Source organism: Jaculus jaculus, chromosome 9, assembly GCF_020740685.1.
Source record: "Jaculus jaculus isolate mJacJac1 chromosome 9, mJacJac1.mat.Y.cur, whole genome shotgun sequence".
NCBI lineage: Eukaryota > Metazoa > Chordata > Mammalia > Rodentia > Dipodidae > Jaculus > Jaculus jaculus.
The window spans coordinates 111,373,973-111,388,167 of NC_059110.1; the positions used below are offsets into that span (position 1 = coordinate 111,373,973).

General features: G+C 42.2%; 1 protein-coding gene across 9 annotated transcripts in view; it reads left to right on the plus strand.

Moving 5' to 3' along the window:
• The window catches only part of Cdk12 (cyclin dependent kinase 12), a 103,625-nt gene that overhangs the window by 33,146 nt on the left and 56,284 nt on the right, over positions 1–14,195 (plus strand). For all 9 annotated transcript variants that reach the window (XM_045157947.1, XM_045157951.1, XM_045157950.1 and 6 more), the window contains 2 exons: positions 10,709–10,765; positions 13,618–13,719. In XM_045157947.1, coding sequence (XP_045013882.1) covers positions 10,709–10,765; positions 13,618–13,719 — 159 coding nt within the window. The remainder of the gene's footprint in view (positions 1–10,708; positions 10,766–13,617; positions 13,720–14,195) is intronic.

The following is a 14,195-nucleotide window of genomic DNA, read 5'->3' on the forward strand; positions in this document are numbered from 1 at the left end:
ACTGGATTTTCTTCTTATTATTATTAACAACATATTTTGTATGGTTACATCATGTGTTGGTACTTTCTTTTCCCTTGTCCCTGCCCCCATTCCCTTGGGGACCCACCTCAGTGGTTTTGCAGGTATTCCCTATAGGGTTGTGGTTTATGTGTTGTGGGAGCAGCAGTCAGTTGTTTTGGGGGAGGGAATGCCTCTGTGTATGATGTCTTAACGTGTTGCTCTTGGAATCTTTCCCCCTCCTCTTCTGCAAAATTCCCTGAGCTGTGGCGGGTGAGTTTTAATACTACTTCAGTGATGAGCTCTTAAGGAGTTTCTAGATCTCTGCTTTGGTTCGTGTTGAATATTCTCAGGGTCTGTCTCCTACACCCTGGCACTGATTATCAGGTTCAGCATGGAAGCAGCACTCATGTTTGTCTTCCCAATTCCTCCGTGGTTTCAGCTATGGCTTTGGCTGAAGTGCAAGGGGTAGTTTATCTCCTCCGGTATTGCTACCTTCTGAAAAAGAATACAGATTCTCCAATAGGGAGTGAAGTCAGATAGTTTAAATGGGATAAGCATAATTAATTTAGGGAGATTAGATGTATGTAACCCCTATCTTAGCCAAAGACTAGTGAGACATTGATACTAGAGAGCATAATCTTTTGTCTCCATAGTATACTAATCTGGTTCCCAATTCCAGATATGGGTTCATTTACACTGAGCAGATCTCTTAGCCAGTCAGAAAAGGTTGTGTACCTCTATTGCACTGGTGTGTACATGCTGTGAAGGTATTTGCTTCTGTGTAGCTTAGAACCCTGGTTGCTTAGATGGCTGTTGGCTACTTTCTCCCATAGCTCATGTAATGCTTTCCAGGACTAAGCAGGCTAATTGACTAGGGACTTGCTTTCTTTTGGATTCCGACCAGATCTTTCCATGCTCTGTGTCAGCAACATATGGTGTCTTCAGCAATAAGGTCTTTTGCCGTAGGCAGGTAATCAAGTGCTCTGAAAGAAAGCCGTCTTGATTTGGGGACCTCAAAGGTCTCTCTGGTCAACAGCTAAATGTGGGTAGAAACTTGATTTCTAGTACTCCAACTCCCAGGTTTTATAGTGTGATCAGTCAGGAATCTAGTGTTGGACAGGTTAATTTTCCATGTTTTATTTTATTTTTTATTTCTTTTTACTTGTTTGAATATTTAGTTGAGAGCGAGAAAGGCAGAGAGAAAGAATGGGCGCGCCAGGGCCTCCAGCCACTGCAAACAAACTCCAGATGCTTGTGCCCTGTTGCACATCTGGCTTATACGGGTCCCGGAGAATTAAACTGGTATCCTTTAGCTTTGCAGGTAAATGCCTTAACTGCTAAGCCCTCTCTCCAGCCCTATTTTAATTTTTAAGGTTTTTTGAGGTAGGGTTTCACTCTAGCCCAGGCTAACTTGGAAGTCACCCTATAGTCTCAGGATGGCTTTGAATTCACAGTGATCCTCTTACCTCTGCCTCCCAAGTGCTGGAATTAAAGGTGTGCACCACTATCCTGGGTGGTTTTATCACTTTTTTCTTACTTTCTGGGTATTTGTCCATTGGTGATATCACCTACATTATACACACTAGCTTTTTGCACTAATCTCTCCCTGTTGTGGGATAAAGTACAGATCTGGTACCAGTGCAATAAGGGCAATAGTTGATTCTTTTGGCACTTGGGCTGTTTACATCTATCTTTCATTTATTTATTGTTTTAAATATTTTTCTGCATTTCTACTTCACAGATAATATTTAGATAGGGATAAGAAAGATTGTGATCGATTTCTCTTCTCTTTGTGGAGTTAAATAACCAACCATGTGGGATTACCTGAGATTGTCCTTGTTTATTTATTTATTTTGTTGTTGTTTTTTATTATATAGTTTTCTTTTTATTATTATTTATTTGACACAGAGAGAGAGGGAGGGAGGGAGGGCACGCTAGGGCCTCCAGTCACTGTAAACGAACTCCAGACAAGACCGCTGCCTTGTGCATCTGGCTAATGTGGGTCTTGGGGACTCAAATCTGGTTCCTTTGGCTTTGCAGGCAAACACCTTAACCGCTAAGCCATCTCTCCAGCCCTATTGTGTATTTTTTTTATTGACAACTTCTATATTATATTCCCTCCCCTCCCCTACTTTCCCCTTTAAATTCCATCATATCTCAGCCCTCTATTATTCTCTCTTTTGTTTTGATGTCATCATCTTTTCCTCCTGTTATGAGGGTCTTGTGAAGGTATTGCTAAGCACTGCAAGGTTGTGGATATTGAGGCCAATTTCTATCAGGACAATTGCATTGTAAGGAATTCGTACCCTTCCTTTGACTCTTACGTTCTCTCCACAATCTCTTCCAAAATGGACCCTGAGCCTTGGAGGGTATGCTGGCAATGTTTCAGTGCTGGACATTCCTTCACTGCTTCTCAGCACTGTGGTCACTACCATCTGAAAAAAGAAGCTTCTATAACCAGAATTAAATGTAGTGTTAATATATGAATATGAACAGTAAGAATACTGCTTACAAGACAGTTTGGTGAGCATAATATATGTATTTAGCCAGATAAGAGCAGCCTTTACAAGCCGGGCGTGGTGGCACACACCTTTAACCCCAGCACTCGGGAGGCAGAGGTAGGAGGATCTCTGTGAGTTCAAGGCCACCCTGAGACTACAGAGTTAATTCCAGGTCAGCCTGGACCAGAGTGAGACCCTACCTCAAAAGACCAAAAACTAAAATAAAATAAACAAGAGCAGGCTTTACACCCCTAATGCTCATGACCTCCATTGTCATAGGCTTTATTCATTTATTTTTTAACAAGCAGAGAGAGATAAAAGAGAGGCAGACCAAGAATGAGTATGTCAGGGCCTCTAGCCACTGCAAATGAACTCTAGATGCATGTGCCCCTTGTGTATCTGGCTTACATGGGTCCTGGAGAATCGAACCTGGGTCCTTTGGCTTCGCAGGCAAACACCTTAACCACTAAGCCATATCTCCAGCCCTTCCATAGGTAGGCTTTTGATTAGGTTTTCAGTTTCAGGTATGTATTGCCTCCCATAGAACAGGTCTCCAGTCCAATTAGAGAGCATTTGGTTCCTCTTAGAACAGACGTGCCACTTTGGCTGATCTGGCCAAACTTGGAGCTTCTAGTGTCCACTGTCTACAGGGAGGAGGTTTTCAGTTCAGCCCCTGCTGGATATCTCAGTGGTCTTGCCGACCAGGCATGTGGAGTCAGTCTTCTGCAATAGGGTCTTACCACCTGTTTCTGCTAGGAAACCAGGAGCACTGGCAATAGCCTGTAATGTTTTGGAGGCAATAGGGACCTCCCTGGCCAACAACTCACTGGAAGGTATTCCATCGCTGGCACTGAAAATTTTCTAGTAACAGTCTATGGCTTCTGGAAGTAGGCTTTCATATATCTTATTCAGAATATCTTGAATTTTGGTTGACCCTCCCCCCACCCTTCTTTTACTCAATCTCTTCCCCTGGCCTCACTTAGGCTCTTCCACTTCCTTTAATGTGTTGTTCTACTTACATATATACAACACCATCCCCGTAAGACCTTTCTCCTCCCTCACTTTGTGCCTATTTCTAGCTTACTGGCCTGTGCTACTGATTTTTGGTTCTAGCTCAAATACAGGTCTAAATATTTATAGCTAGGATCCACATATGAGAGAGAACATGTGACATTTGGCTTTCTGGGCCTGGGTTATCTCACTTTGTATAATCCTTTCCAGATCTACCCATTTCCCTGAAAATTTCTTAGTTTCATTTTTCTTTACCGCTGAGTAAGACACCATTGTACAACATCTTTTTTATCCACTCATCAGTTGAGCGACATCTGGGCTGATTCCATTTCTTAGCTATTGTGTATAGAGTAGCCATAAACATGGTTGTGCAAGTATCTCTAGTGTAGTGAGAAGAGTTCTTATTCTTAGGCTATATGCCTATGAGTGCTATAGCTGGGTAAGATGGTAGATCTATTTTTAGCTGTCTCAGGAACCTCCACACTGGTTTCCACAATAGCTATACCCAATTACATTCCCACCAACAGTGTCAAAGGTTCCCCTTTTACTGCATCCTTGCCAACATTTATTGTCATTTGTTTTCTTGATAGCCATTCTGACAGGAGTGAGATGGAATGCCAAAGTAGTTTTTTTTCTTTTTTTTTTTCCCCGAGGCAGGGTCTTACTCTAGCCCTGGCTGACCTAGAATTCACTATGTCGTCTCAGGGTGGCCTTGAACTCATAGCTATCCTTCTACCTTTGCCTCCTTAGTGGTAGGATTAAAGGTGTGCACCACTATAACTGGCAGGCTTCCCCCCCCCTTTGAATTTTGTAAGCACTTATGATGTATCTTTGGGTTATAAATAGAAATTTATCTGAAAGACTGACAATGAGCTGTCCTATTTCTAAGCAGAAGAATTTGAATACTCAAAAAAGCACATAATATATATGTTTTTAAAGTTGGTGCTGGTATTCTAAATGCTGGGATGAAAAGTGTATACCACTGTATTTGCAACCTTGTTTTAATATCCTGTAGAAGGATCAATGTGAATTCCAGCCCAGTTTGGAACTACAGAGAGAATTCCTGATGAGCCTGGGCTAGAGTGAGACCCTATCTTGAAAAAACAAAAAAGAGGGGATGGTCTGGAGAGATGCCTCAGTGAATAAAGACATTGGCTTTCAAACCCCGATGACCTGGGTTCAATTCCTCAGTATCATCTAAAGCTAGACTCACAAAGTGGCACATATATATGGAATTTGTTTGCAATGGTAAGAGGTCTCTCTCCCTCCCCACCCCTTCTATCTCAAATTAATAAAAATGCTTAAAAAATAAAAACATGGAGAAATACTTGAGCATTTAAGGTACTTGCCTGAAAAGCCTAATGACCTGGGTTTGATTCCCAAGTACCCACAGAGAGCCAGATGTACAAAGTGCCACATGCATCTGGAATACCTAGAGGGCCTGGTTCCCCCCTCCCTCCATCTCTGTGCCAGGCATGATGGCTCATGCCTTTAATCTCAACACTCAAGGGAAGCTGAGGTAGGAGGATTGCTGTGAGTCTGAAGATAGCCTTAGACTACATACATAGTAAGCTCCAGTTCAGTCTGGGCTAGAGTGAGACCTATCTAGAACCCCCCCCCCCCCCCATTTAAAAAAAATTCTTCTAATTTAGTACTAAGATGAGTAGCACACTTTTTGCATGTGTGTAGCCCCTTGTTCCAGTTGCCAGGATTAGTGGAGGAAATGTAAATTCATGAAATACAACCTGTTGATTTATCATATGAATGAAGCCCAGTAAAGTGGTTTTTAAATACTTTTATTTGAATTTATTTATTTGAGAGAGAGAAAGGCAAAATGGGTGTACCAGGGCTTCTAGCCACTGCAAACGAACTCCAAACACATGCGCCTCCTTGTGCATCTGGCTTAAGTGGGTTCTGGAGAATCAAACCTAGGTCCTTTGGTGTTGCAAGCAAGTGCCTTAACTGCCAAACCATCCCTTCATCCCCCTCCCTTTTTTTTTTAAATACTAAGGATCTAACTCAAGCATGCTCTCCCCACTCAGCAATGTCAGTATCTTCAGACTAGATAATCACTATGTAGCTCTGTATGGCCTAGGTCCTGAGATCCTCATGCTGAGATCACAGGAGTGTACCACTATGCCCTGCTTTTTTTTTTTTTTTTGACATTCTAATTTATATTTTACTGCATTATGAAAATAAAACATTTATTTAGCAAAGTAACTAGACTCCAAGTTGAAAATAAAAGAAAATTCTGTAGTGTACAGATTATTTGGGAAATAGGGGCTGGAGGGATAGCTTAACAGTTAAGGCATTTGCCTGCAAAGCCAAGGAACCGAGGTTCGATTCCCCAGGACCCACTTTAGCCAGATGCACAAAGGGTGCATGGATCTGGAGTTCTTTTCCAGTGGCTGGAGGGCCTGATGCGCCCGTTCTTCCCTCACCACCACCCCCCCCTCGGGCAAATAAATAAAATGGTTTTTTTTCTTTTTAATGTGAAATACGTGTATTCTAACCAATACATACTAGCATCTTTCTAATTTTTTTGTTTATTTTTTATTTATTTATTTGAGAACGACAGACAGAGAGAGAGAGAGAGAGAGAGAGAGAGTATGAATTATGGGCGTGCCGGGGCCTCCAGCCACTGCAAATGAAATTCAGACGTGTGCACCCCTTTGTGCATCTGGCTTACATGGGTCCTGGGGAATTGAGCCTCGAACTGGGATCCTTAGGCTTCATAGGCAAGCGCTTAACCACTAAGCCACCTCTCTAGCCTCATACTAGCATCTTTAGACTAATAACCCAGTAAAGCTACAATCATCCTTTTGTGATTAGCACAAATCTCAAGAACTGACCTTCATTTTGTCAAGATGAGTATTGTTAAGAAATTCCTGTTCAGAGGACAATTTGAAATACTACCTGAAATTATTTCCTTTGGTTCTACAGGTTGCATTTTCATCCTTAGTGCATTACTTTTTTCATCAACAAACACTGCAGCAGCATTAAGCTCTGCTCAAGTACCTTTAAGTAAACTCGTATATTACATTTGTTGAAAAACTGTTTTTACAAATGCAAAAATGTATTAAGTACATACCTATTTACACCAGCAAAATAAAACCCTCTGGATCTCATTGTCACTTTCTGATGGGAGACTCTTGCAATACCTTTCCAAACCCTAATGGTCATGGTAGCTTGACTGGAATTGTCACCCTGGCCACACGTTTGAAAGGTACAGTTGTGATGATCACTAAGTGGGTTAAACTCAACATCTAACTTTTTTTTTTTAATTATTAACAACTTCCATGATTATAAAAAATATCCCATGGTAATTTCTTCCTTCCCCCCACTTTCCCCTCTGAAACTCCACTCTCCATCATATATCCCTTCCCCCTCTCAATCAGTCTCTATTTTGATGTCATCATCTTTTCCTCCTCTTATTATGGTCTTGTGTAGGTAGTGTCAGGCACTGTGAGGTAATGGATATCCAGGCCATTTTGTGTCTGGGGGCCATGTTGTAAGGAGTCCTACCCTTCCTTTGGCTTTTACATTCTTTCTGCCACCTCTTCCACAATGGACCCTGAGCCTTGGAAGCTGTGGTAGAGATATTGCAGTGAGCACTCCTCTGTCACTTCTTCTCAGCACCATGATGCCTTCTGAGTCATCCCAAGGTCATTACCATCTGAAGAGAAGGTTTTCTAACGAAAGGTGAGAGTAGCATTAATATATGTCTATGAACATTAGGAGAAGTGCATACTGGGCAGTTTGGTGAGAATAATAATTATAGTTTGTCAGACATCAGCAGACATTACACCCCTAGGGCTCATGACTACCCTACCCCTGTTGTAGGTTTTCAGTATCAGGGATGTATTTCCTCCCATGGAGTGGTTGGTTTCCCCCATAACAGACATTCCACTGTTGCACCTATTGGCTCATTTGGCCTGGCTGGCCAAATATAAGGCTTGCAGTGTCCACTGTTGAGTATCTTCACTGGTGATTTCTCTCTCTCCCATTGAAGTGCATGCAGCATGGCTTTTTCCAGCTTTCTTTCAGCAGGTCTACATTGCTCAGCTCCAGAAGAATTTCTCAGCATCTTTGCACCCAAGTATGTGGGGTCTTTAGCAGTAGGATCTTACCATCTATTCCTGGTGGGAAACCAAGGGGCTTCTGCATTCACTATGCCCTGCTTTAACAAGCTCTCCAGGTCAAAGCTTGAAATCCTCTTTGAGATAATAATCTGTATCTTTGTGGCATAAAAGTAATGAGAGTATATTAGCACAAGTACATTTATTATGAAAAACTTGTGTTCCGGTCACAATAGCACTGAAAAAATTATGCTACAATGGTGTTTTAAAAAATAATAATGTATTTATTTAAAATATATTTTTATGTGGCTGGAGAGATGACTTAGCAGTTAAGATATTTGCTTGTGAAACCTATGGACTCAGGTTCGATTTCCCAGTTCCCACATAAGCCAGATATACAAGGTGGCAAATATGTCTGGAGTTTGTTTGCAGTGGCTAAAGGCCCTGGTGTGCCCATTCTCTCTCTGTGTGCCTTTTTCTGTCTGTCTCATAAATAAGTAAAAATTGAAAAATAACTAAAATACATGGTATTTTTTTCCCTGCAAACAAGCTCCAAATGCCTGTACTACTTTGTGCATCTGGCTTTATGTGGGTACTGGGAATCAAACTCAGGTTGTCAGGCTTTCAAACAAATACCTTTTAAGTGCTGAGCCATCTTCCCAATCCTGGTTTACATTTTTTGTTTGTTTTTTGAGGTAGGATCTCACTCTAGCCCAGGCTGACCTGGATTACACTATGTAGTCTCAGGGTGACCTTGAACTCAAGGCAATCCTTTTACCTCTGCCTCCCCAGTAGTGGGATTAAAGGCATAAACCAGCATTCCCGGCCCTGGCTTACTTTTTTTTTTTTTTTTTTTTTTCCGAGGTAGGGTCTCACTGTAGTCCAGGCTGACCTGCAATTCACTATGGCATCTCAGGGTGGCCTCAAACTAGGAGATCCTCCTACCTCTGTCTCCCAAGTGCTGGGATTGAAGGCGTTGGCCACCACGTCCAGCCTGGTTTACTTTTTTATTATGAAAATAAGTGAAGATTGTGAGTAAACCAAGACTCTGATATACATGTGTGATATGTATTTTAGTACACTTAATTTTTTGTTGTTTTGCTTTGTTTTGTTTTTCCAGATAGGGTCTAACTCTCTATCCTTGGCTGCTGTGGTCTTCACTATGTAGTCTTAGGCTGGCCTGGAATTCACAGTGTCCTCCTACCTTGGTTTCCCAAATGCTGAACTTTAAGACAAGCACTACCATGCCTGTCTCTTTTTTGTTTGTTTGTTTGTTTGTTTTTTGGTTTTTGTTTTTCAAGGTAGGGTCTCACTCTGGCTCAGGCTGACCTGGAATTCAGTCTCAGGGTGGCCTCGAACTCTCAGTGATCCTCCTACCTCTGCCTCCCTAGTGCTGGGATTAAAGGCGTGCGCCACCACACCCGGTCCCGTCTTTCTATATTTATAGTTTTGTTTTGTTTTCATGATTAGGTCTATTCTTTTAGTTCCAATGGGACTGGTAGACATCATTTCCCAGTTTCTTACATCAAATTCTTTAGGCTTCTGCCAGGCATGACTAGTTAGCTTCCAGAATTGTGACTGGAGCAGGGTGGTAGATTCCTCTGTCTTCTGGAGTGGGTAGAATAGTTAGCTTCCAGGGTAACTACTAGAGGATCAGGGTCGTTGTAGTCTCCTCATTAGGAGCGGGTGTTCTCTGGAGCTTGACCTTGTTCTTTCAGGGACACTTCTTGGTACCTGGTGACCTGTCAGCTATAACAGTTGGCTAAGGGAATTATTATCTTGTTTCTTATGTTATGAATCTATACTATATCTCTAGGCTGATAGGTACACACCCAGTTACCTAGGAGTATGTTGGTCTCCTTGTTACAAATTTTATGGGAATGCAGTCAATAGAAAAATCTGGCTCACTTATATAAGCAGAGTCACCATCAAACAACCAGTACCACCAGCACCAGCAAGCTTTATGTGGGTACTGGGGAAATGAACTGGGATTGCATGAGCTTTACTAAGCAATTCTCCAGCCTCAAATTGTTTTTACACCTTAGAGCTGGGCTTCAGATTTTTCTATAACACCTTATGGCTGGCCTCCAAGATCTGCCGTTAGTGTCATACCTTTTCCTTGGTAGGGCTTTATCCACTGGAAATTTAATCCTAATTCTATGGGGCTACACATTTAAATCATGAGATTTTGTTTTTGACCCCATTGACTCATGACCATCTCATATTGTGAATTGTATTTGTTCGAACTTTAAAGGTCCCCAAAACTTTTACCAACCTTTAGATAGTTTTGAAGTCCCAGAGCCTCCTTCCATTTTGGGCGTCTGGCTTGTCATGGGTACTGTTGAATTTGGAGCTGGATCTGGGTGTGCATACCTATAGTTCAGCTCTTGGGAAAGGAGTGCTTAAGTGCAGAGGTTGGAGATCAAGTAAGATATCTAGACCATCCATCTCCAAAGAAAAAGAAATCAAGTCCAAAAATGTGCTGTGTTTGTTAAGTCAGGCCTTCTAAATTTTATTTATCTAAAGAGGCTTGCTAAATCAGGAATGTAACGATTAACAGTAAAATTAAGATCAGGGATGGGAGAGAGAGCTTAGTGGTTAAGGCATTTGCCTGCAAAGCCAAAGGATTCTGGTTCGACTCTCCAGAGCCTATGTAAGCCTGATGTACAAGGGGTTACATGCATCTGGAGTTTGTTTGCAGTGGTTAGAGGCCCTGGCGCATCCATTCTTTCTCCCTGTCTCTGCCTCTTTCTTGCTGTCTCTCAAAAAAATAAAAATAACATTAAAAAATTAAGATCAGTCATTAAAATGTTTTTTAGGGCTGGAAGGATGGCTTAGCGAAGGCATTTGCCTGCAAAGCCAAAGGACCCAGGTTCAACACTCCATGTTAGCCAGATGCACAAGGGGGGCACATGCATCTGGAGTTCATTTGCAGTGACTAGAGGCCCTTATGTGCCTATTCTCTCCCCCTCTTTCTCTGTCAAATAAATAAATCATTAAAAAATTTTTTAAAAAATTTAATTCTTTTAGCTCTTCAATTGGCCCTTGATTATCCAAATGTCATTTTCGGTTGCTCCTGAGATTTATAAAAATAATTTTTTTTGTTTCATTTTGCAGTGGGCAAATCAAACTTGCAGATTTTGGACTTGCTCGACTCTATAACTCTGAAGAAAGGTGAGGCATTCATCCAAACTACATATGGGATCACTTGAACCCAAGAATTCAAGGGTAGACTTGGCAACATAGGCCCCTATCTTTAAAAAGGGACCAGGAGCCAGGCGTAGTTGTACACGCCTTTAATTCCAACAGTGAGTTCGAGGCCACCCTGAGACTACATAGTGAATTCCAGGTCAGCCTGCCAGAGTGAGACCATACTGCGAAAAAAAAGGAAATAGGCCCAGCATTTAATGCCAGCACTGAGGAGGCAGAGGCAGGAGGATCGCTGTGAGTTCCAGGCCAGTCTGAGACTACATAGTAACTTCTAGGTCACCTTGGGCTAGAGTGAGACCCTATCTCACAAAAAGAAACAAACAAAGTAAAGGGCTGGAGAGATGGCCTCATGGCTAAGGCACTTGCCTAAAAGCCAAAGGATCCCAGTTCAGTTCTCCAGGACCCAGATGCACAAGGGGGCACATGCATCTGCAGTTCATTTGCAGTGGTGGAGGCCCTGCCATGCCCATTCTCTCTCTCAAAGAAAGAAAGAAAAAATCTTTTTAAAAAAAGAAATCGCCAGGCCTGGTGGTGCAAGCCTTTAATCCCAGCACTTGGGAGATCACCATGAGTTTGAGGCCACCCGGAGACTACATAGTTAATTCCAGGTCAACCTGGACCAGAGTGAGACCCTACCTCGAAAAACCAAAAAAAAAAAAAAAAAGAAGAAGAAACCAGTAAAAAATTAAAGATAAGCAGGGCTGCAGGGATGGCTTAGGGGTTAAGGCATTTGTCTGCCAAGCCAAAGGACCTAGGTTCAATACTCCAAGACCCATGTTAGCCAGACGCACGAGGGGTCGCATGCATCTAGAGTTCATGTGCAGTGGCTGGAGGCTCTAGCGCGCCCTTTCTTTCCTTCCTTCCTTCCTTCCTTCCTTCCTTCCTTCCTTCCTTCCTTCCTTCCTTCCTTCCTTCCTCCCTCCCTCCCTCCCTCCCTCCCTCCCTCCCTCCCTCCCTCCCTCCCTCCCTCCCTCCTTCTCTGTCAAATAAATAAATAAAACTATTAAAAATAAGCCGGGCTTGGTGGCACACACCTTTAATCCCAGCACTCTGGAGGCAGAGGCTGGAGGGTCACCATGAGTCCAAGGCCAGCCTGAGACTACATAGTGAATTCCAGGTCAGCCCAAGTTAGAGTGAGACCTTACCTGGGGGTGAGGTGGGAGAAAGATAGCAAAAATAATATAGGAATTTGTAAGGAAGTCTTTTAATTTTTGAGTATTAACATTTCTGCCAATTGCAGTTGTTATCAGAATTAATTATTAATTATTTTAATGTGTTACCATCTTTGTAAAAGTTTATTTTGCCAGGCGTGATAGTGCATGCCTTTAATCCCAGCACTAGGGATGCAGAGGTGCGAGGATCGCAGTGAGTTCAAGGCCACTTTAAGACTGCATAGTGAAGTCCAGGTCACCCTGAGCTAGATTGAAACCCTGTGTGGGGGATGGGGGGAGTGTGTGTGAGGACTTTATTTGTCAGAGAGAGAGAGCACGCGCCAATGGGTGCACCAGGGCTTTCAGCCACTGCAAATGAACTCCAGATGCATATACATCTGCCTTATGTGGTTCCTGGGGTATTTAAACTGAGTCCTTTGGCTCTGCAAGCAGGTGCTTTAATGACTACACTATCTGTCCAGCCACTAATTGAAAATAAGTCAGATTGTAGTTGAAATTATTTCTTCATCATGTACTTCTGTCCATTTTACTTTTTTTTTGTTTTTTTGTTTTTTTTGAGGTAGGGACTCACTCTAGCTCAGGCTGACCTGGAATTTACTATGTAATCTCAGGGTGGCCTCGAACTCACTCACAGCGATCCTCCTACCTATGCTTCCCAAGTGCTGGGATTAAAGGCATGCACCACCACACCCAGCTACTTTTTATTTTTTTACTATTATTATTATTTTTTAATAATTAACAGGTTCCATGATTGTAACAATATTCCATAGTCATTCCCTCCCTCCCCCCACTTTCCCCTTTGAAACTCCACTCTATCATATCCCCTCGTCCTCTCAATCAGTGTCTCTTTTATTTTGATGTCATCATCCTTTCCTCCGGTTATGATTGTCTTGTGTAGGAAGTGTCAGGCACTGTGAGGTCATGGATGTCCAGGCCATTTTGTGTCTGGAGGAGCATGTTGTAAGGATTCCTACCCTTCCTTTGGCTCTTACATTCTTTTTGCCACCTCTTCCGCAATGACTCTGCGCCTTGGAAGGTGTGATAGAGATATTGGAGTGCTAAGCACTCCTCTGTCACTTTTCTCAGCACCATGGTGCCTTCTGAGTCATCCCAAGATAACTGCCATTTGAAAAGAGAAGGTTCTCTACCAAAAGTGAGAGTAGCATTAATATAAGGGTATGAACATTAAGGGAAGTGCTTACTGGGCAGTTTGGTGAGCGTAGTATATGCGTTTAGCCTGATAGCAGCAAATGTTACACCCCTAGAGCTCATGACTACCCCTGTTGTAGGTTTTCAGTATCAGGGATGTATTCCCTCCCATGACTTTCTATTTTCTTTTGGAACTATTTTAACAATCTTCATCTTTAATTAGCACATATTTCTATTTACCTTTTTTTCTCTTTTTTGTTAATTTGAGGTAGGATCTCACTCTAGCCCAGTCTATTGGCATTCTCTGTGTTATCTCAGGGTGGCCTCAAACTCACAGTGATCCTTCTACCTCTGCCTCCCAAGTTCTGGGATTAAAGGCTTGCGCCACCACATCAGGCTCCTATATTTATATATTTTTTAATTGTTTATTTTTTGTGTGAGTGTTTTTCATCAAAATCCATTGTACATTTATATCATGATGGTTTTACATTTCAGTCGCCCTTATACAAACAAAGTCATTACTCTGTGGTACCGACCTCCAGAACTGCTGCTGGGAGAGGAGCGATATACACCAGCCATAGATGTTTGGAGCTGTGGGTAAGGCCCTCTTTCCTTTGGTCTTTACTCACATATTATTAGTATATACTGTTTCTTCTCTGCAATGGCAATTTTCAGGTCTTAGGTTCAAAAGGATTTGCGAACTTTCCTGTTGACTCAATGTCAGGGATACTTTCTTTTACGTGTGTGTTTAGAGGAATGTGTGAAGTATGGTGTGTAATATGTGTGAGCAGGTATGTGTACCCTGTGTATGTGTGTGCATGGGCCATAGGAGAGTGTCAGGTGTTCTCTATTGCTCATTTGCTTATTTCCTTGAAACAGGGTCTCAAAACAGAGCTGTTGTCTACCAGCAAGCCATATGTAATTCTGCAGTCTTCACGACTCTCTCCCCCAATGGACAGTGTTTTCGGACATGTCTTGTCTTTTCTTTTAAATTTTTTTTAAATTTAAATATTTATTTGACAGCGACAGAGAGAGAAAGAGGCAGAGAGAAAGAGAGAGAGAATGGACGCCCC